The sequence below is a fragment of the Vanellus vanellus genome (assembly GCF_965231255.1).
Source record: "Vanellus vanellus genome assembly, chromosome: 13".
NCBI classification, from domain to species: Eukaryota; Metazoa; Chordata; class Aves; order Charadriiformes; family Charadriidae; genus Vanellus; species Vanellus vanellus.
Genome location: NC_138918.1, coordinates 20,170,657 through 20,196,517, shown reverse-complemented (window position 1 = coordinate 20,196,517; position 25,861 = coordinate 20,170,657). Strand labels below are relative to the sequence as shown.

At 49.4% G+C, this 25,861-nt stretch overlaps 1 protein-coding gene across 4 annotated transcripts; it reads left to right on the top strand.

Annotated features, from left to right (window-relative positions):
- Positions 1-2,765: 2,765 nt before the first annotated feature.
- On the top strand, positions 2,766-24,514 carry ECSCR (endothelial cell surface expressed chemotaxis and apoptosis regulator; the record flags this gene model as incomplete). 4 transcript variants are annotated; one of them, XM_082490151.1, is made up of 11 exons in its annotated part: positions 2,766-2,865; positions 14,210-14,251; positions 14,824-14,874; positions 16,808-16,921; positions 17,427-17,474; positions 19,405-19,452; positions 20,014-20,112; positions 21,147-21,245; positions 21,833-21,869; positions 23,250-23,349; positions 23,876-24,514. In XM_082490151.1, exons 1-11 carry the CDS (start codon positions 2,808-2,810, stop codon positions 23,882-23,884), a joined length of 705 nt encoding a protein of 234 aa, XP_082346277.1. In that variant the 5' UTR covers positions 2,766-2,807. The 4 variants fall into 4 exon arrangements, with proteins under 4 accessions (XP_082346277.1, XP_082346276.1, XP_082346278.1 ...); XM_082490150.1 differs by lacking the exon at positions 23,876-24,514 and having other exon boundaries at positions 23,250-23,376; XM_082490152.1 differs by lacking the exons at positions 17,427-17,474; positions 23,876-24,514 and having other exon boundaries at positions 23,250-23,376.
- Between the last annotated feature and the right edge of the window lie 1,347 nt (positions 24,515-25,861).

Sequence of the window (25,861 nt, the reverse complement as noted above, 5' to 3'; positions counted from 1 at the left end):
CTGGGACAGGAGGTGCGCCAAAAACCCCGCCAAAACCCACCGCGAGGCATCCCTTGCCACAGCTGCAAAAAACCCACGGGAGCCAGCGCGGGTGGGAGCAGGGCACGGGGGTGTCGGGGGAGAGGCGGGAGGGAAATCCCTCCCCAGCCCCGCAGGGGTACCTCGGCGTCCCTGCTGCGTGGGAACCATCGTCTCCTGCAGAGAGGCTGGGAAGCTGACGGCGGGACCAGCAGAAAAACCTGCGGGATGGTTCTCCGGTGTAGGTGCAGCCAGACTCACCTCGCAGGCTGCCACGTCATGCCTGGGCCCAGCACCCCCCCGGGATTCCCCGGGGCAGAGGAGGAAGCGCCTGTTCATCCCGTGGGCAGGAGAGGTGCTGCCTTTACCTCACCGGGTGCCACATCACCGCCACCGCCCCCCTCCCTCACCGACACGCACCCTCGCCGGGGAAAAAAAACAACCCTCCTCTCTCCCGCTGCAAGACAAGCGCCCTTTTGTTTCGGGGAGAAAGCACCTACCGCCCCTTCGGCTGCACGCACGCAACCCCCGGGCCGCCCAGCTGCAGGGAACTTCCCTCCTTCCACTGACAAAGCGTTAAAATTTAATGTGGTTAAGAAATCGGTGTGAAAAAAACAAAACAAAACAAAAAACACCCTTCTGCGCGTGAGGTCTTTGCACAGCCTGGCACAGTGTACCCACACTGCGCTCTGGGCTGGAAAGACCCTCTCCCAAGAGATGATGCAGCCTGAGGCTGGATGTTCTCTGCCCCAGGGGTCCTACTGCTGCAGGAGGACCCTTCATCAGCAATGCTGTGGCCAGCAGCGCTGTGAGTTCCCGCTGAAGCTGTTTTGAAGCTCTGGACCCTGGGACCTGCTTGGGTGGGTGCTCACACATCTCTCCCCTCGCGTGTGAGGATGGATGCCCTCGAGTGCAGCAGCATTTACCCCCACACGCAGGTGGGTACCGTCCCCCTGGTCCGGGGGTGCCATGCAATCAGACCCTCTGCTCGGGTGACCCCAAGCACATCTCACAGCAGAAAAGATGGATCCTCCAGAGCTTTACGTCTGCAAAGCCGTTACAAAACACATCTCCCCATCTTTCCATCCCAAAACAACACTGCTCTTACCTGGAGGCTCTCAGCAGACAAGCTGGGGTGAATATTTGGGTTCCGTCTTTCCTGCACATGGGGAAGACGGGGTGGGAAATGCCTCTTCCCCCACCCTGCTGAGTGTCCAGGAGAGATTTGGCCGCACATTAGAGCTTCTGAGAATTTGTACTCGTTTCAGGATTCAGTAAAACCTTAATCTACAGCGTAATCTCTGAGCATCACATCTGTGCAAGAGAGAGGAAAAATGGGGCGGGGTGGCTGCTAACATGGGTTTTGTAAAACCGAAGGCCACTGTTTGATGCTGATGGTTTATTTGGGGTTTTGGAGGTGTTCGGAGGGACCCACTGAAACTTAAAGAGCCGTGCAGTGCGCGGGAGATCTCTCCCTCCACCCCCGCTGCGGTCCCCTGGCTGCGGACAGCAAGGACCTTGCCGGCAGTGTAAGGACTTTGCCATCCTCCATGCGGGGATGGAGCAGCTCAGCCGCCCTCAGCCAAGGCTCTGCCGCTTCCCGGGGGGCTGTGGGAGGGGGCTGAACCGGTCCCTCCAGCCAGGACACAGGGATGGGGCTGTGACCACGAGCTTTGCTTTAGGGCCCTGGTGAGCTCCTGCAGGAGCACGCCACCCCGGCACGGTGTCCCTGGCCCTGCATCCAGCACATGGATCAGGCCAGGTAGCCAGAGGGAGTGCCAATGCCCCAATCCCATGGATTTGCATCCTGAACGCCCACATGGACCCTCCGAGATGGGCAGACACAGGAGCCTTTCCCACACGGGGATGCTAAGACCCTTCCTTTCCCCCCGCCCCACCCAAACACCCGTTCTCATCCAGCGCGGGGCAACTTATTACCTCTGAGGTTCAAATGATGCCCGCAGGGGACAGACAGACAGACAGGATGAGCACAGACAAGTGCATCACAAGGTCAGGGCCAAGAAACTGAATGCCCCGAACCCCTTTGGGCTGAACTGAGGGGCAGAACTGGCCCAATTTTCCCATTCCTTCTGTTATCAAGGACCTGGGATTGGGGTGAGTCCAAGCCTGCCGTGTGCTGTAGGTCCCGCGAGGAAGGATGCTGCTGCTGCTCCCTGAAAACCAGTGTCCCAGTGCCCAGACTCACTGGAGCTGCACGGGGAGGCACAAGGCACGGGGCAGCACCAGCTGCTGAGTTTCCCTGGCCCCAGGAGAGGCAAATATTTCCAAATCCCTCCCAGAGATGTTAAGAAACCTCTTTTCAGGTGGGAGGGGAGGACAGGCTCCTCCAGCAGCTCCTCACCCAGGAAGGACCAACGCAGCCTGCAGCCCTCACGGCTGATGCCGAGCGGGTTGGACCTGGGGTGCACAACCTCATCACAAACATAGCATCTCCCAAAAAAAACCCAAGTGCCACCAAGAAGCCACTGGGGCCCAAAGCAAGGCAGGCCCCCCATGCCACTGCTCCCCCCGGCTCTGTGAGAGCCGAACCCCCCAACAAACTGGTGGCGAGGTTTCCTTTGCCGTCGGTAAGTGATGTCTCACATCCTCTCCGACCATAATGGGCTAAAAAACACAGTTCCCCTGTGGATTCAGCCCGTTTCCTTCTATTCTTTAACAGGAAGCTCTGAGAGAGTCAGCCCAGGCAGGCAAATCGCTCCTCACCCTCTTGTCCCTCCCGGGATGGACAGAGCCTCAGCAGTGCTGCAGAGCCACAAACCACCGAGAAGATGCTGGCTCCATCCGTCCATCCGCTCCTCTGGCTCTTCGGTTGCGTGCTCTTCCGAGGTGAGATGCTCTGCTCACACACCTCCCGGGAGGGTGAAGCAGCGCCGGGCAGGGGGGATTTGGGGAGCCCGGCTTCACGGGGTGGGGGGAGACCAAAGGGACCCAGCCGGAGGTTCACACATGTGGTAGATGCCATGGGAAAGCTCAGCCTTTAAATTCAGGGGTGACAAGAGTCGGGTTGCCGGGGAAAAATGCGGCCGTAACAGGTTTACAGGGTTTAACTGATGGTGCTGGAATAAAAGAACCTGTTACCTGGTTAACAAAAGGAGCGTCTCTGCTGCGTGCTGCGATGCTGAGGTGTTTCGTAGTGAGTGACTTTTGTGGAATAAGCCTAAAGGTATGACATTTAAATGTAGAGGACATTATTTTCCTCAAAGGTATTTTTTCCTTGGCTGATTTTAATTTTTCCCCTCGTCGACATAAACACAAAGACCATGTGCAAGACATGCAGAACATGCTCAGGGACGTGGTTTAGTAGTGCACTTGGCAGTGTTAGGATTACACGTGGACTCTATGATCTTAAAGGTCTTTTCCAACCTAAATGATTCTGCGCCTCGTCCTTATTGTAATAATTCTGCTCCATTGCGATAATTCTGCTTTAACCTCTTTTTCCCATGTGAGTCGCGGTGTGGGATGAAGGAACCATTCTCCCGCTCTGAAAGGTGACAGGTTGTTTCTTCCTGCTTTGTCAGGCACCTATGGTGTTGCTGACAGCTCTAGCAGCCCAGAGCTGACAAGCGGTCAAAGGAATACAGACTGCAACATCAGCACTGCTTCTAATAGACAACCACCTAAAAGTCATGTGTCTCCAATTCAAAGTTTTTATCATTAAACCACAGAAGTTGCCTATGGGTTATAGCCACTGTGCTGGTAATAACAGGTTTTTTTAAAGGCAGCAAATATAGAAATCAATTCAGTTTGTAGGTGTGAAATTCTGAGAAGTAAGAGCACAGGGACTGGAAAACCTCTCTTCATTTGGGGCGATACAGGTGGCTTCAGCAGTGGGGCAAATTGTGCCTGGTATCAGACAAGGGGCTTTGAGGCAGTACCGCGATGCTCCTTGCTGCCTGCCCACAATGCCGGTTTTCCCCTTAAAACTACTTGGTGTGGTTTGCACGGGGCAGGAATGCCACGCAGGCTGTGCGGCACCTTCCTCGGCTCCGCTGCGCAGCGAGATGCAGCCCCCTGCCCGGCTGCTGCAGCACCAGGGGGAAGGGATGCCACCCGCCGTCCTTCCATCCCCAGCGCATCATCTTCATCCTCCGCAGTCCATTTAAAATCCCAGGGCAGGGACCGCTCTCAGTAGATGTGTGTCTAGCAGCTATGGCCGGACCCCAGCAGGGCTGGTACCCACAGACGATGGTCACCGCACCGCTGGTGCTCGCTGTGCGTCAGCTGATGCTGCAGTTGCACCTCTCCGATCAAAACAACCGGCCTTCCCCACCATTGTGTATTCTGTCTCGCCTTTTTGCACTGATATGACAGTTCTGAAGTGGGTTTTTTAATTTTAATTTTAGAGCAAAGTCACTAAGGTGGTGTAGTACTCGGAGGGGGGGAAAGCTTCTGCACAAGACAGAAATGCTCAGAGGTCTCCCTGCACCTGAGGAGGTGGAAATAACTTTGCAGGAGAGACAGAATTTGCTTTGGCTGGAAACTAATACCTGCCTGTTTCCACACAGGCTGCTTTTTTTTTTTTAACTTTGAGCAAGTTCATTAATTCATTAATTAATTTATTATTTCTTCATTTAAACTTCTAAGCTCTCACAGTTATTTCTAAAGGGAGGTTCAAATACTGTTGGTTTGAAATTGCTGAAGTGGGAAGGTTTGGACCATTTCCAACCTGTTTTTCCTCCCCCAGAAACACTTAACAGAAAATTTGTCCAAACAAACCTCTTCCTATGAATATTTCCATTACAATGGGCAGGCATTTTCCAGACAAAATATTTCCACTCAAAAATTCCTCCTCGAAGCTGATGAGAACCGAGCAGGATTTTCCCACTGCCGCTCCATCCACAGCTCTCCTTATCTGCACCACAGCCAGTGGATGGATAATATCACGAGAAGTGTTGAAAACATATAAATATGTCAATATATATTCTTTGATGCAGTCACAAACGTGGGGTGCAGCTAGAGGATGCACATTGAGCTACCAGGAGACCTTCCAGACACAGTACTTGCGTCCTTAAACCAGGGCATCCAGTGCATCCTTGGCCAAAGGAGAGGCCAATGCAACCCTGACCTGGTGAAGAAGGAAGAGAAAGCAGGAGGTGGTGAGGAGAAATGTTTGTTCACAAAACAAACTGCTCCCTTCTGGTAACACGAAACCCCGCAGATGACTCTGCAAATCTGACCGAAGTGGTCGGAGATGGTTTCCAGGAATTATGTCCCATTTACAATAGGTGAGTCAACAGCAGGTGTCCTTGGAGGTGCCAGTGATGGTAAGCCACTGCCGGGAACGTTCCTGCTGGGAAAGCCAAGGCGTGGGCTTATGCCCGAAGCTGGAAAAGGGAGATGTGTGTCTTGCGTAGCACCAGCAAAAGGCACCACTGCCAAGTCTTGGCTAGAAAGTCTCATTACTCCACTGCCCAGAGGAGCCCACTCAGCATGACCCAACAACCACAACGAGGAGGAACCTCCCATTCAGTCTTTTTTGTAGTCTTAGGGACTGGGGGGGGCTGTTTTACCTTTCAGCTGAATCATCCTGGCACAGCAGGAAAGAGCAAAGTCCCCTTTAGTATCTCCAGCTGCAGTGGCATTTGAAGGTATAAAGTTTCAAGCAGACTTTGCCCCTAATGCCAGTAGCTGGTGAAACTTCCTACAAACCCGATGAAACACCAGGGATGCAGTTAAATGTCACCACCCTACGAGCAGTTGGATTTCACAGGCTAGGAAGAATCAACTTGCCTCTTTCTGGTGAGAAACCCCTGGCTTGGGACTCAGTTCCCTGAGATCAAGGTTGCTGGTCCAGGACACAGTGATGGGACAGGGACATCATAGTACAGAAGTAAAGCTAACAGCTTGGGCTTGCCACCCCCGGTGAAGAGGAGGCAGAGAAAGCTCACATGGAGGCTGTTTGTTGCAGCAATGTGGAACAGGGGTCCACAGAAGCGTGGAGCATGTCTATCCACCCTCTGGAGCAAGCCAGGAAAACCCTTCTGCCACTGGGGACAGCCCCTGGGGACAGCCATCACCAGCTCTGGGCAAGAGAGGAGAACCAAGGTGGGTCTCCCCCACCTTCCCCACCATTATCAGGCACAAGTACAGACCCTGCATGGTGCAGCACAGCTCTGGGTGAGCAGCTCCAGAGATATGATTCAATAAGGTCCTCTTGGACGTTAGCTAGAAGTGGCTCTGGAGTTGCTAAAAATCTTGCAATCACACTGCAATTAGTGCAATTAGAAATCAGGAAGAAGCATGTCACAGCTGATGATGCACCAGGCAGGGACATGGGACCACTGGGCTTTGTGTCTGCCACATAACGCTCCCGTGCCTTGTCCCCAGACACAAAATAGGGATGATAAAATTACCTCTTCCATGAAGCGCTTTGAAATCTGGGAATAAAACTTAGCTGATATCACCAGGGTCACTCACGTAAAATCCAGACTCAGATGAAGCTTCTCAGGCCAAGATGCTTTACCTGGTCTTTAGCTGCTGCTTCTCCAAGACTCAGCACTGCAGGCAGCAGCTGCATGGTCCCTCCCCAGCACTGATGTGCTGAAATGACTGCATCCAGGCAGGGACGTCCTTCAGCCACTCCCCCGGGGTTCAAGCCAGGAGACTTAAGACAAGAAAGTGGAAAGAAGAGGAATTATGAGAAACCCCTGTTCCACCAGCCCCTGACACACCTGAATCACAAGTTGGGAGTGGAACCGATCCCAGCAGACCACGTTCCTGCGTGGTGATTCACAAGCACCACACAGCCTGGCTGCTACCAGCAATGCCCAAATAAACCCAGGGAACCTCGGAATTACTGGAAATAGTAATAAATTTGTGAATAAACTTGGAAACAGTAGCCTCCATGAACTTAGGGGAAGGCACATACGGCTGATCCACCATGTTGGCTGTGCCAATAATTCTTGAGTGTCACAACCACCACGTTGGTGACACATGTGCTATCACGGGACTCTGCAGATGCCTGGCCAGAGGTGTAGCATATGAGCAAATACAGCAGCTGATCCCCTACAGCAGCTGGAGCACACAACATCTGGAAGAAAATCACACCAATTAATGAGGACCAGCTGCAAGGTGGCCTGTAGAAGGGCAGGACCCTGGCTAGAAGCCTCATCAAGGTGTGAAAGCATCACGGTCAAACTAGCTTGCAACTCTGGATGCTTTCTCTGTGCCTCAGTTTCCCCATCTGCAGAAAACAAAGCAGAGTTAAACACGACCCCTCTCCTCTGCAAAGTGCTTTGAGATCTGTTGATAATATTATTTAAGAAAACCTGTAGGCAGGCAAAAAACACACTCTGGGCTCTGGCTCCCGTCAAGCCTGGATAGCTGATTCCCCCATCTTTCCTTTGAACTGGGCATGGAGTGATTTCCTCCTCCAAACTCACAGACCCAGGGTCAAACCCTAGGAGCAGCGTGGCCAGGAGAAGGGCAAGACCCACCTCACCAGCACTATGTAGACTAGGAGCCATCACAGAGCTCTAAAACAAGCAGATCATGGAGGAAACTGGAACCAGTAAGTGACTGGGAGGGTAACAGGCAACACAGCAGCATGACAGAGCGGGTGTTTACTCCTCAGACACCATGGAGCGGCAGTGGTCCAGGCAGGAGAAAAGCCATGCTGCTTTGCTCTTCCAGGAGCAACCACTTTTTGTGGAGAAACCAGACCTCAGCACACAGGGTGAGGTGGCAGAGCCCGCTCCAGGCATGCGATTTCCCCACATTGTTTATCTCCTGACTTGTTTTCTTACATTCAAGTGGTTTTTAATTGACTTCCGCTAAGGTCTGCTTCCAGAAGAGCTCACCAGAAAGGAGCACAGCGCGTGATGCTCAGAGAGGATGCCCAGAGCTGGGTGCAGCCCTCGAGGAAGGCTAAGATTCTTTTTAATTGCTGACAAGATCCGGGTTTAATTCCTGGCTCTCTAAACTTTCCAGAACACTTTGGCCAAGTCATTACAATTCCGAACCGCTTGGCAGTGAGCTGCCAAACACCACCCTCCCCCGTGTCATTTGGGAATTAGCCGCTTAAGTACCTCTGTGGGTCTGGGACCTGATTTAGGCTGTCAGTTATCCAGTCTGCATAACAACACTTTTCCTCTCTCTCTCTCTCCACCACAATTTCCACGCTACCTCTTCTGCAGTGTGACCCTCAAGGCAGAGGCACCTTTTTTAGGTGTTTAATAAAATAGGACCTTGGCTTTTGCAGAGCTCTCTCTGCTTTCCAGGTTTCTCAATACATCATATTTTTTTTTCCCCCACCTGAAAGTCCTAAGAATTGGGTGTTGTCACTCCCTGTTGCTTCAGCAGCTGCTGCGCTTCGCCCGGGAAACAGCTGTGCTTGCATTCAGCAGTCGGCGTGTTTTTGTCATGGGTCATTTAACGGAAGTGCCCAGATATGAACTGAAAGGTCTAATTTTAGGTGGGTAGGGCTCTTTTCTGAAAGCATTTGTTTATGCAACCCACAGGCAGCACGTGATGCCGAGGTTGGTACAGTGAGGCTGCACAATGCCGCGCAGGCTCTGCAGCTCCCTGCCACACAGCGAGCTACCTGGGGACAGGTGGGACATCACATCTCTCCCCAAAGCTGCCAGGGAAGGAGAAGTCCAGGGCTACACACCATTGGGGATAGACGATCCCTCTCTGTCACCAGTTCTGAGTGGACAGAACCAGTCCCAGTGCCTTCATACTGGTGCCAGAGGTCCTCCCCTGTGACTCCATCCCTCTGGGAATACAGACTGGGAAGCACGAGCCCTTCTTGAGCCTCATCTAAACCCTGCTGAGGTGTCTCCAACAGGTGGCCCAGGTCTCTGATATGGCAGTGCTGCTGTATGGAGGTTCTGATGTAACGTTGTGGGTTTTTTAAATGTCAGTGCCTCTCTCTGGTCAGCAGATGGAGAAACCACTCTTTAAATGTCTACGATTGCCAAATGTAATACCAAAGCAGAAATTTTTTTGGTCTACATCATTCCCTTCTCATGCTGAGGAGTGAGCAGGGTGAGCTGCAGGGTTCTGGGAACATCTCAGCTGCTGTGAGAGAATCACAGAACGGTCAGGGTTGGAAGGGACCTCTGGAAACCATGTAGCCCACCCTCCCCTGCCAGAGCAGGGTCACCTACAGCAGGTTGGACAGTAACACATCCAGGTGGGTTTTGAGTATCTCCAGAGAAGGAGATTCCACAGCCTCTCTGGGCAGCTCCATGGAAAGACCCCTCTGCTCTCACTCTGACACTCCCATCTAACCCCACAGAAGAACTACTGCAAATAACAGAAATCCAAAATTCCCCCTGCTCATCCTCTGGAAAAACTAACCAAAATGCAACTCACTCTGAGTCAGAGCTGAAATGCACCTGCAGCTCCGATGCGCTCCTCTGCAGCCCTGTGGTTGTGGTGGGTAATCAGGAGTTTCCCATCACAGCAAGCGCAGAAAGCCACATTTCCCGTCGTAAATCCCTCAGCAAGCTCCCCGTCTCCACCTAGGACTGCACAATCCGGCTATAAATTGCTTGCCCCCAAACACGCAGCAAACGTCGTGGCAGTGCGTAGGCTCAATGGTGAGCCATTTGAGTGGCTTTGATGTTTATTGCAATTACAGCTGCGCTGGCTGCGTCCCGATTATTGTTGTTAGCTGTTTATATAGCCAGGGCCCTCCGTGGAGGGGAGCGGGGCTGTGCTGGCAGCGGCACCAGGAGGAAAAGGGTTTCCAGCACCGTTTGCGCGAGAGTCCCCCCAGGGGAGGTCCGCAGGGAGCCGGGACGCGTGGCACTTGTTTTGTTGGTACCCATCCCGCTGCACAGCCCCGCGGCGCGACTTGGGGCTCTTCCTGCTTTGCACACGTCCGTTCCCTTCCCATGTAACACAACCGGGACGCTAAGCGCCTTCGCCAAAAGAAAACACCTAATGTAACAGGACTTTTGATTATTTAAGTTGGCAGAGAAGGCATAACAAGCAGCAGTGGCCAGAAGTCCAAGCCAGACCTGCTCCACTTTGACATAACACACGGTAGTGTTTAGAGAATCATAGAATCATAGAATGGTTTAGGTTGGAAAGGACCTTGAAGATCACCGAGTTCCAACCCCCCTGCCATAGGACACCTCCCACTAGACCAGGTTGCCCAAGGCCACGTCCAGCCTGGCCTTGAACACCTCCAGGGATGGGGCCTCAACAACCTCTCTGGGCAACCTGTTCCAGTGCCTCACCACCCTCAAAGTGAAAAATTTCTTCCTAATGTTTAATCTAAACCTGCCCTTTTCCAGTTTAAAGCCGTTCCCCCTCGTCCTATCACTACATGCCCTAGTAGAAAGTCCTTCCCCAGCTCTCCTGTAGGCCCCCTTTAGGTACTGGAAGGCCACAATAAGATCTCCCTGGAGCCTTCTCTATTCCAGGATGAACAGCCCCAACTCTCTCAGCCTCTCCTCATAGGAGAGGTGCTCCAGCCCTCAGATCATCCTCATGGCTCTCCTTTGGACATGCTCCAGCAGGTCCATGTCCTTCTTATGTTGGGGACTCCACAGCTGGATGCAGTACTCCAGGTGGGGTCTCACAAGAGTGGAGTAGAGGGGAAGAATCACCTCCTTTTACCTGCTGGCCACACTTTTTCTGATGCAGCCCAGGATATGGTTGGCCTTCTGGGCTGTGATCGCACATCGCTGACTCATGTTGAGCTTCTCATCAATCAGAACACCCAGGTCCTTCTCCTCAGGGCTGCTCCACCGAGCCTGTATTTCTGCTGGGGATTGCCCTGACCCAGATGTAGGACCTTGCACTTGGCCTTGTTGAACTGCGTGAAGCCAGGGCCATTTATTCCTGAGCAAAGTGCCAAACGGGCAACTCCATCCTTTGTCCTCTTCACAGCAAGACCGGGCACTTCTCCACAGCAAAGCTCAGACACGGCAGACCAGGGTGAGCATCTATTTGGCCAGGTGACCTCCAGGGACTGAGCACTGGAAAAAAGCTGCTTATTCATCTTATTTACAATAACCCCAGGGTTTAATTTTGCAAACGGAGAGCTCCTTATGAGCCGGTGCTCTGGTGTGACCTTCAGCGAAAGGCTGAGCCATGGTGGAAGAAAGTATTGATTATGATCATCCTCCTCTTGCGCTAGCACCGGGGATGATGGAGCTAGCCCACAGGATGGTCCCATCAGGGATGGCAGTACAGGGGAATGTCATCTCCCTTGTCCTCAGCTTCCCCCTGTCCCTAGAGGTTCTGTTCAAGCTCTCAGATTGCTTCCCAGCTGCACCAAAAATGCTGGAATAAATGGCCAGCTCAGCACCTTTATTCCCCTTTTCCTTTGACAAAGACTAAGTGTAGGCAATAGCTCTTTCTCCAGCAATTCTTCATGCTTTCATGTGCCATGTACACTAAAAAGCACCTGTGATAATTTGAAAAAGAAAATGTGTTACAAGCAGCTACTTCTCCCCACGGAGGAAAAAGACAATAGCTTCCGCAAGGGAATTTTGGAGAAAGAGGAGCTGTTTGAGTTTGGCAGCTGCTAGAGGATATTGGTCCCCGTGATGACCTCAGCACAGTATTTTTTGTGCTGAATGTATACAGAGCACCATAAGGCACTTGCAAACCAACGCCCAGAAATTGTGTTGTAAAGCTGTTTAAGAAGAGGGAAGCCCAGTGACAAAGACAAAACCTGGCAAACTCTTGGGATCCATGGAAACAGCCCAAGGCACCACACGTCCTCCATGGGGTCAGCAGTGCCCCACAGCATCCCGGGCGACAGGGCTGCAAAGGAGAGGCATCCCCCTTCCTTGAAAGAAGCATCTCTACCTCTTTAAGAAGGGCAACCGTGTGTGCAAAAGAGCTTTTCTTCCATTATATTAGTTGATTTAGTAAGTGATGTTACATCTGTCATAATCCTGTCTACGTTACTAGACTGATGCTCATTTAACCTGCTCTTCAAAGCCTGCAGAGAAGGATATCCCGTAATTCTCCTACACAATCACTCCTAGCAGCTCCCTATCCTTATGTTAAGGCAGTTTTCTATTGCCCAGCCTCCCTTTTCCTTGCTGCAGTTAAAAGCCCTTGTTTTCTGGTTCTGTTCCCACGGGACTTAGAAAACAAATTACTCCCTTCCTCTCCGTGCAATTAAAAGATCTGATCATGTTTCCTCTTTCACGGACTAAACGACAGTTTTGCCAGCCTGCTGCCCAGTAAGCTAGAAGAGAAAACCGTGGAAAAGATCTGAAAAGTCAGGTCTGATTTTCACAGCCAAATCCCATCTGGAAAGAGACCATTTTTTATTATGTGTTCACCATGGTTTACGCATTGTTTTGGTTCCTGTATGGCTGAGATCATTGTCATAAAGCCTCATACAAAAAAGACAATTATGTCTCCAAGACCATTACATGAGAAAAATGAGATCAATCAGGAGCTCGCTACACCCAGACGGTCCCAAGGGGTAGGCTCTGAGTCAAGCCCCAATAACCCACATACACTGGATGCCAAAGGTCTCATTCCAGGTACACACCACTCTCAGGGCATTCATCTGACCTATTTCAGACACCTACAGCATAGGTACCTACCAATAACTTCATCACTTACATCTCCTCTACAGCTCCTGGTAAGAAATGGGATGTTGCAGGCTGTGGCTCCTCTAGCCACACTGAGAGTAAGGTAGAAATCTGAAATAGATAAGGTAAAGTAGAGATCTGAAATAGGTCATCACAATAGGGTTTTAGAAGTGCCTGGTCCTCTCTTTGGTGAGAAAGAGAGCCAGGAGATAAGCTCTCTTGCAGGCTGGGTCATAAGAGAGGTAAAACAGCAGGTAAGATGAATCTTGCATAGAAGGAGGACGGATTCAGGCTGGAAAGGGGCACACAAGCCATGCTCTGCTACGGCTGGCACTGCTTTGCTGGGTGTCCCCTCCTGCCAGCCCACAAGGCATAGCAAAGGCCCTGCTCCTCATCACTGACCACTGCTGCAATGGAGCTACGTGGAACTACAAGGGGACAGCGAGCTGGAAGGATTTAACCTTTACTCACATACCGGTTTTGTCTGAAACCTTTAGCTCTCGTGGGATTCTGGTGAGATGGATCACCCAAGGGATCAGATTCAGCTGGTTTCTGTAACTAATGTAGTTTCTTTCATTAATCTTAACTACAGGCAGCTCCAGGATTACCAGCAATAACCATTTAAAATTACTAATTAGGATGTGTGTTTCAAAAATAACAAAGTCAGTCACCTTTTCAAAGTTAAAACAGTCAGGTTTGATTTGAGCTTTTAAAGTGCATTTACATTTCCCAGTTCTTGTCCCCAGATACGGGAACCAGGCATTTCTTTTTCCCAGTTTAAATGGCAGCATTTTTAGTTAGTGTTTCATCTCATCACAGGACTCCAGGAGCTGGGGCTTAAAGAAAAACACCAGGGATCCTGAGAGTAGGCAACATGGGGGATCGGTGCAGGGATGCTTTGTCATAAATCCACAACAAAACCCCCCAAAGCCCAAACAAAACCACCTTTCAGTTGAGAAACTCGGTGCAACGCTTACAATCCTGGGAGAGCAAAGTCTTGCATGGACCTACAGGATTACCCACCACTACAGGGAAGGCAGCTCCGAGTCAGTCCCCAGGCTGCCGCCCACTCCCCTGTCTCCAGTCTTACACGGCCACAAGGCTTCAGCCAGCTTCCCAGGACACAAATACAGAAGGATCAGAGGTAGGAGACAGGAAGGAAAACAGTCCCGTCGGCTCCTGGAAGCCTTTACAAACCTCATCCATCCACTCATTAAGGTCTCAAGGGAACAAAGCGTTCAAATGCATGTTTTAACTCTAAAAAGCTCCAGAGGACAGGCCAACCAGCCTTTCTCTGCCAAGACTGAGCTGGAGGCAAACAGCTCACGGGGAGGCAACAACACCACTGATGTATATGGCCTAGCGTTTTCCCTGTAAGAGAGGGAGACGGCTCCCCGAAGAGTTCAGCTCCATCTGCAGAGGAGGGCATTTATCTCGGCTGGATAAACTCCAGTACTAATTTACTCAGAACCTAAGAGTTTTGCACTCGGTGTTTGCTGCTACTTCTTTGCTAACGCTTTTGGGGAAAACATGTATTTCAAAGCCATTCCTACAGAAGGTGAGGAAAACCCAGACCATGCAACCAGCAAGAAACAGCAATGTGTCAGTGACAGTCACAGATTAGCACCACTAATACTCTTATTCTTTCATTTCAGGTACTACGGCCTCCACAGACTCCTCCATCCATGCTGTAACAGGTACCTCCTGGATTGTGATTGGCTTTGTATGTCTATTTGGATGTGGATGCACATGCCCATGTGGGGATGCAAACAGGGAGTCCACGAATGGGAATCAGATTCAGAACTCCCATCCGCTGAAGCACCTTCTCCCGGGACCCTGCACTAACCACCTCTGCCTGCCCCATCTATCATCATTCACCCCCAGATCTCCAGGGCCCATGGAGAGCGCTGCACCCCAGAGGATGGCCGTGCCTGGCTCCCTTTTTTGGCTGGAAGACAGCAATTCCAGGAAGCCTGGTGAAAGCAGGGGGATCCTGCCTCATCTTTGCTCCCCATTTCCCCCAGCTATTTCCTAGTGGTTTGTATGCTCCATGGACCCTCAGAGCCAAGGTCCCTTTGCCCACGGGTCCCCATAGCCACACCAGTGACAAATTCCATCCTTAGCATCTCTTGCCCCATCACCCTTTCAGCTCCTAATTGGCTACAGTGGTCCCTTTCTGGCCCGTCCTTTAGCCCTCCCTGTGGGGATCCCGCCAACAAGGAATACATGTAGGAGATGCCACCTCCGTGTCTCTCTGTTTGTGTTACAGGTCAATCTCAATCAACAACACACAGCCCTGAAGTAAAGAACCATACCTCAGGTAACGCTCATCTGGAGACCTAAGAGTGCAGCTCAGGGGCATCCTGGCTTTTAACTGGTCTGACCTTCAGTCCAGCTGGTCCACCCTGCCATAAATGGGGCTTAGATGAGAACAGTGGTTGGGAAAGAAGGAAATTTTGTGGCATAAGGGCTTCTGATCCAGCCAGCTCACCCCAGAGGGATCAAGACACAGGTGTGAGCAAGAAGAGGGAAAAAATCACTAAATTGAACAGGGAGACTCGGGGTCAGCAGGTCACAAGCCAGGGAAAACCCCTGGTCTGCACAAAGGATGCAACTGCCCAGAGCCCAGGCGAGGAGCTGGGCTGGACAGTGTTGCTGCATCTCCTACCTGGCATCACCAGTGTTGCTCAGCAGCTCTTCCGTGTGAGGACCACCGGGTGTGCGCAGCGTGTGCACGCACAGTGCCTTGCACGCCAGCGCTGGCCTCAGCTCCTGGAGTCCTGACGGAAGAAACAGCAATGAAGTCATTGTCGTTAACAGCTTCCCCGCGTTACATTTACTGTTCAATACTCCTCTCCTGACAAGCCTCACCACTTATTTTCTTTTTTTTTTTTTTAATTAAAAATGTCCACTGCTTTGCACATCCTCAGCACTTCCCATACAACACGTTCCCCATTTCTCCAAGAGGAAAAGGGGAAGCATAGAGAGGCTTGTCCTAAACTGTGCAACGTGTCAGCGCAGGGACTGAGCACTGCCCTAAGCTCTAATCCAGTTATTCATGTTAGGGGTTTCGCTTTGTTATCTGCCTTCCTGGAAACGGCAATCACTCATGAGGACTGAAAAATATTTAAAAGTCATATGAAACTCTGAGGAGTTGCCTTACTTTATTCTCTTTTTTCTGTTCTACCCCTCTGCTGAAACCAGCTTCAGGACACCACCACATGTACACGGTGACACAGAAGCTACACGTGGTGACACAGAAGCCCTGGAAGTGGGCGTTGGGAGGTGTTAGCAGAAAGCTAGATGATTCAGTCTGAAAATACACAAGATCAACTACACGACCAACTCCAGATCCACATCGATCAGTCCAGTTAGATCCATGGAGACAAATCTCTTCCTGCTACATTTAGGGGGAAAAAAAAATCTTCCTAAGCATAGCTACCCCTCCAAAGGGACCCCAAAAATAGAAAGGAAAAAGATCTCAAAAAGATCTCAGATTCTGCTTCCATGCCTGGCATTAAAAAAAAAAAAAAACAAAAACACCTTATTCCTAAATTCAAATATTTTGGTGAAGCATTTGGATAAAAGGGAAAGAAAAAAAAAAGCACCTTAAAACCATTTTCACTCTTTTTTCATTTTTATTGGAAACCCAAGAGAAGCCTAGACAAGGAACATGCCTATAAATTCCAAACTGGTGATGCACTCTTCCTTGCAGAGGGCTTATTGAAAGCCTTTTTCCCCCACGTCTTGCTCTGGATCATGTTCTTGCTATGCAGCTTTGAGTAGCAGGTTCAGGAAGATGACAGAGCCTCCAGACGACCACAAGAACTGAATTATTTGTGTTGTGAAACGAAACATAAAAGTTAGCATTTCAGATAATGAACAAATAAACACATGGGGGCCAGGCAGCTCTAGCCAGTCAGTGTGTCCAGTGATGAAAATACCTTATTTTTCAAAGCAGGGAAAAAAGCAGTGGCACAAAGCAGAGTTTCCCCGTGTGTCTCCTGAGCTCTGCCAGCTCAGCACCTCCATACACTACAAAAAAACAAAAGCTAATGCTGAAGTACAAGAGCTCCCTCGCTCTGAACAGGGTGAAGGCTATTTCCCTGTTTACTCATGCCCGTGCTTTCCCTAGAAGGTTATCCCAAGGAGTCTGATGACTCTTTGCAATAGCTGTGCCTCCTCCAAGCTGTTTCTGAGCAGAGCTTGTGGTGAGCAGAGCTTTTTGAAGTAATGCTATGCTTCCTCTACAGAGCCTTCAGTAAAATCACCGACACCAACCGATTTGAATCTCACCTCTGTGGGTCAAACTACTACAGTCAAACCCTCTTCCGTCGGTACAACGCCACTAGCGTTGACTGTGCAAGGTAAGTATGGAAAACTCAGGTTTTTGCTCAGGCAAGATGTGTTTGTGCATCCCTCCTTATCCAAGCCAAACCGGGGGTATCAGAAAGACTGAGCTAGTCCACACCGTCCTACTTATCCAGTAGCAGCAACTTCTGAATCTCTTTGAGTCTTTGCTAAAAGAGCAGCTCGTTGCAGCTCCCCAAAAGCACAGGGCTGGACACAACCACGACCTGGATGTGGCAGCTGCACAGAAAGCCCATAGGAGAAAAGCCAGATCATGCTTCACCTGGTAATGTTTGGTGGAGGAGCTACAGGCACCCCAGCCGACCTCTCCCAAACTCACTTCTCACGTACGCTCTCTAAATTGACTACACAGCTTGCTGGCTGGACATCTTGACGTTTGTTTGGAGGGGAAGTCTCATGCAAACGAAGTTTTTTACCCCACAGAAACCCAACAGCTCTCCATAGCGCAATCAGTAGCAGCTCCAAGAGTTAATTCTCCTTTCCCACGTTTTCTTTATCCAGATGAAAAGCCTAGTGGAAGCAGAAGCACAGCAGCCCCCCCACCTCAAGGTACTTTGTCCTTTTATAGAGTAACAATGAATTTAGGTAATTTCATGGTGATTAGCTTACTTGGTTCACATGGTGCAGGTTATCAAAGCACTAGTCTTTATCTTGGGGATGAGCCATGAGTAACACCCAAAATCATGTCTGGTATCCTTACAAGCAGTGATAAAACACAAGACCAAATGCACTTAACGTCCTCTGCCTGGGATGAACTTGAACAGTTGAAAGACTGATCTACGTTTAGGAAAAGGGACCCCTTTTAACATCCTTTTAAAAATATATATATATATAATTTTGCTTTTTTGCTGGGTTTGCTTAACCCAGCCTGTAAGCAAAAATTAGAGAATTCAGTAAGAATTTTATCAGAATAAGAGCAGAATCCAAGTGAGTGGGAAGACTGAAGTCTGACAACTGAGCTGATTCCCCATTAAAGATTCAGCCCCCAAAATTTGCAACGGTCAAGACAGAAACTCCTCTGCCTCTACGAGTACCTCCTCTCAGAGCTTCTCTAACGCAAGCAAGGTTAGAAACCCATGGTCAGCTCTGCCTGCACAGATGTCCAAGCAGCATGCCTGCGCCCAGCTAAGCCAAGAGCCCTTTGCATCAGAGCAGATTGCTATTAATTATAACCCTGCTTTGTATCTGAAAAGCTCCATACATCTTTGACTCTGGAAATGTTGCTGATGCTTCCAAAAGCGAAGTCTCCCGTTGTGTGAGACCCAACAGTTCCCAGGGACGGGGTATCCATGCCAGGCTCAGCAAACCACAGCTTCTGCCCACCACCTGTGGCTGGGAGGACAATTTCAGAATGAAACAAAGGGTTTGACGACCACTGAAAAAAGTGCACAGCAGTAGTCCCTCTGCTTCCCAGGACTGTTCTGCTCCGTGTGATTACCCATTTCTGAACCAGTTAGATTTGTTATTTCATAACTTTTCCCCTTTTTTCTTCTAACTTTTGGCAAAATTACATTCCGAAACCGTGATGTTTTCTGCAAGACAGGAACCCCAGTTTCAGCTGCACACCCCACGGTCCACTGCGGAGTGCCAGGAGCTGTTTCCCACTTCCCCAGGCAGCATACACTTTTGGCCAACGCTGCTGTTGGGAAGGTGGGGATGGGAAAGGGGGAAAGAAGATCCTACTTGACCTACAGATAATCTTCTGCAGCTCTAAAGTATCATTTTTAGCCTCCTGACAGGGTCTGTAAGCTTTTCGTTAAGGTCAATGCAGATAATCTGGCCGTTGAACGCACATCCAGGAGGCAGCAAAAGGTTTTTTTCTCTGTACAGGCGAAACACACAGGCTAGCTTTAAAATTGCTTGCACAGGCATTGGAAGCAGCTGTCACAAACCCAACAGCTTCATATAAGTCAGTTTGTCCCACTGAGAACTGGAGCCCTTGCTCGAACAAACCGCTATGCTGCCACAGCTAGACTACATATGGTGTACAAGTTAGCCCAACTCAAACTAGCTTAATTACTTCTAGATAACCCAGGACAGCATATCCACTAATTCCAAGGACAAGGACAAGCCTAACAGTCAACCCACACCCACATTGTGCAGAATTTCTTCCCCTAAGCAGATTTATTTTTTTTAAGTCTCAATGTTTATGAGCAATAGCAAATCTATGACCTTCCCAGTTCACTCTTCCAGTATTCAATTCCTCTATCCGCACAAAAACTGCATCTGGGACTGCAGAACCTGAAGTGTTTATACAAAGGCATTTGAATTTTGGTTCCCTGAGTTTCTACTTGGACATGGGAAATAGCATAAAGTGTGTTTTGTGGGAAGGTTTTAGCCCGAGTATGAATTCCATGTTTCCCCAGATATCACCAAGCATTACTGTTCTTCCGTTCTCCTCTCCAGCATGCCCATTAATTCTTTCAGTTATTAGATGACACTCAAGGACAAGACTCATATTCTGCATTTCTCTATGCAGGTCAAGAACCCAAGAGAAGCGAGAGTACCACAACATCAGCAACTCAAGGTGCTTTCTCCTTTCTCTCGCAGAGATGATTACCACTAGATATTTTATAGCCCTCTTCACAACCAACAGTAAGGCCATCATACTGCTGTCTTCAAGGCAGCATTGTGAAGGGCTAACAAGTACCCGAGGGATGATAGCCATGCTATCCAGCTCTTGAAAAGCCTGTAAAGCTCCACAGAAGCAGCACTTTGGGGCAATCTGTTGAGCCTGCGAACAGTGGTTGTGAGTCACAGCAGGGAAGGTGCCATTATGGCAAAAGGGTGTAAAAGGAGGGACACAGGACAAGGCTCACCCTCAAAGACGCTGCCAGCTCAGTCTTTCACCTGCCACACTCGGCTTCCTCACTAGGGCCCCTGCAGAAAACCCTGTGGGTCTTCTCAGATTGTTGATAAAAGGAGCCACACCAAGGCAATCCAATTCTCATATAGGTCTTGGTCCCTTTGCTACAAACATTGATGGGGCTGGCAAGTCCATGTTAGGTCCTCTAGCATTGCTAGGAATCCTTTTCCCAACCTTGGAAGAAAGACTTTTATATAGAGCTACCTTTTCCCCCTCTTGTAGGCACCTCAAAACCAGCCACCCCGACAATGGAGTCCTCTGGCTACTTGCCTGCGCCCACTCCGACAGATGATAAATCACCACTGACAGTGGCAGCTTTTGGTAAGGTCTTGCTCAATGTGGGGAGAGGAGAGGGGTCTGTTTCACCAGTCCATGCGGTTTTGGACAGCCAGCTTCAAAAATGCTTCCCTGGACATGGCTCCACAGTTTTCTTCTTCAGCATGCCTGATCCTGGAGTTTTCAGAGAGCAAGGGAAAACCCTTGAGAAAAAGACTTGTCACAAGCAGGCAATAAAGCACCTAATCAATACTCCCAGCCATGGCCAGTATACGAGGGTCAGACAATTTGAAAGTCCATCACGGCTACAGCTGAGCTTGGGATCTTGCTCCTAGCACTGGTGTTTGCCCCATCTCCATGTTAGGACAAGACCTGGGCACAAACGACCCCAAGCTATGCCTTTGTTTCCCTGATAAGTGTCTAGAATAAATACACTACCTGCCTGGAAGCTTAGACAATTATTTTTTTTCCCTGCAAACCTGTTGGGACTTCATTCCCACCCTGCCTTATTGCCTCCCCCTGTACAGCTGCACCCTGCTTGGCAGCAAGCAGCCAAGTCCTCCGCATCCGTCAGACTGTGGAAGGATGGAGCAAGAGATGCCATACCTTAACCTGGCAATAGATTTGAGGCCAGACATCAGAATCTAATCTGCACTTGGCCACTGGTTTATGAGACAGATAACATCCATCACAGTCTTTTTAGCTTGTCTCTCCTCATTATATTACGTATTTATCTGACTTTATACTCCTTCAGGATAAGATTTACCAATGGTAGTAGGGACATACTGGCTTCAATCAATCCTCAGTGTAATTAGCTGACTTCTGCCCTCCTGGCACTGCCTTACCAATTAAGTATTCATCAGAAGCCCTTTGAGGCTAAAACACAAGAGGATAAAGCCACTCACTGTAGTGACTACTTACTTCTCTGCCTATTAGGTACCACACTCATTTTAATTGAAATGAAAATATTGATTTCCTACACAAGTTTTGATGACAGTCAAAGTGTCTCAACTACCCCAGAAGCTGAGGACAGGCGCAATGTTATATCAGTCACGGACAGTTCTTTCCTCCATCCCCAGGTGTCATCAGCTTCATCGTTATCCTGATAGTGGTTGTGATCATTCTGGTCAGCGTGGTCAGCCTGAGGTTTAAGTGTAACCGCTCAAAGGACTCAGAAGGTATTTGCCTGGGGCGATCTGTCTTCCCCTAATCAAAAAGTCATCTGTTTCCACATGGATCTGGCAATTCCTGAAAGATGCTTTTAAAAAGCTTACGGGGGGGGTGGGGGTTGAAGCCAAATTGGAACACAGATTCAGGAGTTAGGAATGTAGTGTGACCACCTCTTTTAGAGCCCCAGCCCAGAACCATCTGCTCAAGGAAACACTTTCAAGTTTGCTGCGGTTAAACGTGCAGATTTCCAGCGTTGGGCAGCAAAAGGCATGGAGTTTGATACTCCTCTTCCCCAGGAATTCCATTTCCCACTAAGCAGTGCCCACTAGAGGGCAAGGCAGCTCTACAGCAAGCCGGTAACTGCCAAAAGACCAAAGGATGGTAGTGACTCAAAAGGCAGCAGAGCGCTCAGTCCCGCCTGTATGTCACATTAGTTGAAGAATTTTCTCTAATCAACTCTCGAGTATCCCCTGTGGTGTCTCTAATCTCATTTGGATTTCATTTATAACCCTGTACAACCTAATTCTGACTTATTTTATTGCTTGGCTGTGATGTTTTCTCACCTGTACATCACCAACTGCCTTTCTCCCTCCAGACAAACAGAAGCCAGGGACCTCCATGGTGTCAGAGAGGTAAGGCTGCTGTCACTACTCACGTCCTATTGAAAGTGCCTAGTGCCTATTTTATTCCAGAACTAATTTTAGCAAGGAATAGAGGCTGCTTTGGTTATTTCAGGTGGAAAGAAGCATTTCAAGATATCTTTTAGACCAGTAAAAAACAAAAATGAGCATTGATAGCACCTCATCCTCTGCCTGATGGAGACAAAGGGAGAAGTTCAATATTTAGGGGCCTCATTTCAAAGCTGCACTGATATCTGTGAAGACTCACCACCTTCCAAAAGTAGTTTGCTTGTCTGTCTTTGCTTGGATACAGACTTGAGGTCTAACCCTGGGTTTCTGGAACTCAGAGCAGCCTCAGTGATATGAGATCAGGTGCCCAAAAATATCTTCCATAATGACTATTACTGTTACCTAGCAAGAGCAGGATAAGGGGCCCCCAATCCAGAGACCTTTGGAAGAGAAGCACCAAGTGGAGGACGGTCCATCTGAACCACATGGTCCATCACTGCTACTCAAGAAGAGAGGTGGCACATGGGAAAGCAGCAGGAAACAAGAGCTGGAAGGGACCAAAACATGTTGCTCCTACTTTTCCATCTGATAGTTTCCTACCAAAGGAATAAACCCCGCTTCGGAAAGAGGCAAGGGACACAGGGAGCAAAGTCCCTAAGTATTTAGGTGCCAAATTTGCATCAACATCAATGGTTCACAAATACCCTTAATGACCATGATCTGCAGCCACTGAGGCAGGACACATCAGAGCAGAGGACTGTGCCCCCAAGCCACCCTAATCCCCAAAGTCATCCAGTCTCCATTGGCACCAAATCCACATCCCAGCCCTCAGGGTAGGGAGAAAGGGGAATTCCACCTTTCTGACACCTGTAACTCTCACTCTTAAGAGAGACACTGGCAATACATGAGCGGCAGAATCAGAGGTAAAAATATCCAGGTCTCCCTTTGTATGACAAATAAACTTAAGGGCATAGGACAGAGGGACACAGTAAGGTTTCCTTTTGTTCCAGTCCTGGTAATGGCTGCAGGGCTAGAAGGTAATTCAGTCACCGAGAACCACATCCAAACTGCTCCTTGATTCTGCCTACAAGTAATGACGCAGGTGACAATGGTGTTTCTCTCGGGCAAACCAGCACCGCATCCAAATTTGAATGCACTGCTTGTTTCCTCAGAGACCCCCCAAACCTGTGTTCAGACAGGGGATGAGAACTTTGGCACTGCAGATGGGCCCAAACCGGGACAGCAGCTCAAAGGGTGGTGTAAGTCAGCCCTGGTCCCGCGTGCCAGCCAGCACAGCCCTGCCTGTTTGCCTCCAGTTGTGTGCAAAGAAACCCCCTTCTCTCATTTTCCAGAGTAGTTAATGCAGCCTTCTCTTCTTGACAGCTGCTCGACAGGCACAAGCCAGAAGGAGAACAGCATCACTCTGATCTCCATGAAGAACATCAACATGAACAACAGCATGAGTTACCCACCGTCAGAAAAGGTTTCCCTTTTAGGCCTCGCTTTTTAGAGAGTTCGCTGGGGATTATTTGTCTTGCTGGATAAGAGCATGCCTTTGAGTTATTTCTTTGCTCTCTTATTCCTTCAGAAGGATAATAAAAAACAGCTGCCATCAAACTCCTAAAGGTCCAAACTGGTTTGCATGCACATCTCAGGTTTATCCAAGCTGCCTGAACTCAAGGCATGATGTATACCTCATGTGCCATCTCCTCGGGCCAGCCATCAGAGCTAAAGTGGTTTGACATTAAACGAAGAGGTCAACAGGCCAGCCTTCGTGAAGGCAAGGTCTTCCCCTCTAGTCCAAGCTTACCGCACTCCTGCTCCACAGGTGATATCAGAGCACATTCCCATCAGTACTCCCAGATCCATCCAACATGAGTAATTTGCATCATTTTTAGTTGTTTTAAAGCTAAACTAGCATTGGGATTGGGTTGGACGGAACACATTGCTTAACCCCTTTTTCCAGCTCAAACAGGCTGCTGACGCACCATGTTTTGTTCTTTTTGCAGGTGCTATGAAGCCAAGGATCCAGAGCTTGAAGCTGTCTCGTGACAATCAGCAGTGACTTTCTAGGTTCCTTTATTATTATTATTTTTTTTTTTACCTTGGGGAAAGAGCAAGGGTGGACTTTCTATATAAATTATTATGTCCTTTCTGATCAATACATTTACAGTAGCATCCCACATATCTTCCTCGCCTGGGTTCTAAGGGCTTTCTCCAGTTACAGCCTGCCACGCTCAATGGTTGATATCTAACTCTATTTTCTATATGCCTTCAAAGCCTCAGATTATTCCAGCAGCAAGAAGCACCAAGGAACCATCTACTTCGCTAATAAACTACTGCCTTAGATTAATGGCCTTTATGGTCCGTGCGAGCAAGTAACAGGCTCGTTAATCGGTATAGTCCCACATTGAGTCAAACCCGTGCATTAGAAAAGCATGATCTGAAGCTGAAGGCCTAACCGGACGTAGATGGCCAAGTGCTAGGTCGAATCCCAGCACGATTGCTCCAAGCCCCTTCTCTGTGGTGCCCTCATCGTCCCCGCAGAGGTGGGGATGATCACATCCACCTACCTCACAGGGTTGTTGTGAGGCTGTGTTAATCAATGTCTGCAAAGCATTTGGAGAGCCGTGAATTAAAGGTGCTGCTGAAATGCAAATTGCCATCTTAAATACTTTATTATTAATAACTGAGCTTCAGGCCGGCAGATCGCTATCTTCCCACAGGTTCAACATGCTCAAAGAAGATCCATCTTAGGTGTAAGGAACAAAGTCTCTGCATAGACAGGGATTTATCCGAGAGCAAAAAGGAGTGGCCACAAGCAAACTGCTGAGCTACTTCAGCTCCTGAAGTTTGGCCGCCTGAGTTTGCTGGGAGAGCTTCCATGTTCTGTACTACCGCTTTCCCAGAGCCTCCCGATAGACCAGAAAAGCAGATGCCCCTTCCAGTTCAGCCAGAGCACCCACCCCATGGCAGCACCAAGAACCACCAGTGCAACCTCAAGTCGCAACAGTGGTGAGAACAGTCCTCCATTAGACTCCACAGTGTGACAGGTCATGTTTGGAGCCAGCTAGTTCACAACCTGAGCTGGCTCAGACCCAGCTGATGGTCACTTTTACCACCAGCAGCAAAATAGATCCTTATAAGCTGAGCAATGGAGGATGATGGAAACATCAATACTTATAATCAACACTCATTAATATCTAAAGGGTGGGTGGCAAGAGGATGGGGCCAGACTCTTTTCAGTGGTGCCCAGTGACAGGACAAGGGGCAACGGGCACAAACTGGAATGCAGGAAATTCCATCTCAATATGAGGAAAAACTTCCTTACTTTGAGGGTGGCAGAGCACTGAACAGGCTGCCCAGAGAGGTGGTGGAGTGTCCTTCTCTGGAGACATTCAAAACCCGCCTGGACGCCTTCTTGTCCAACCCGCTCTAGGTGGCCCTGCTTTGGCAGGGGGGTTTGACAAGATGATTTCCAGAAGACCCCTCCAACCCCAACCGCTCTCGGGTTCTGTAATACCCAGTCTCCACATGACCGTAAGAGAAATGATGTGCTGTTGGGTATTTCTGGAGGTCTCAGCTGCCATATTCAGCAGCATAATGTACCAAAGCACTAACTCTGCAACTACCTTTGCCTCTGCCCATCTTCACCACGACTCCTGCTGGCAAGCTTCACCAGCTCCAGAGTCAACACAGACCTCCAGAGCACCTCATGGACTCAGCAGCAGTACACTGAGATACCACCTTCTCCTAACATGAGCATCAACATCCATCAACCCTGAAGGTAAACTGTGAAGTTATGGAAAAAAAGATCTAGCTGAGTATGCAAAATAGGTATCACTGCACACATTCCCCTGCACAGTTTGATGAAACATAATAATTTAGCTTGATTTTTGTAGGATGGATGAGAGATGTTTACTGGAACGTGCAGTGCTAGAGGTAGCTGTGCTTTGCAGCTGGCAATTAAGTATTCATCAAAACAAATGCAACGT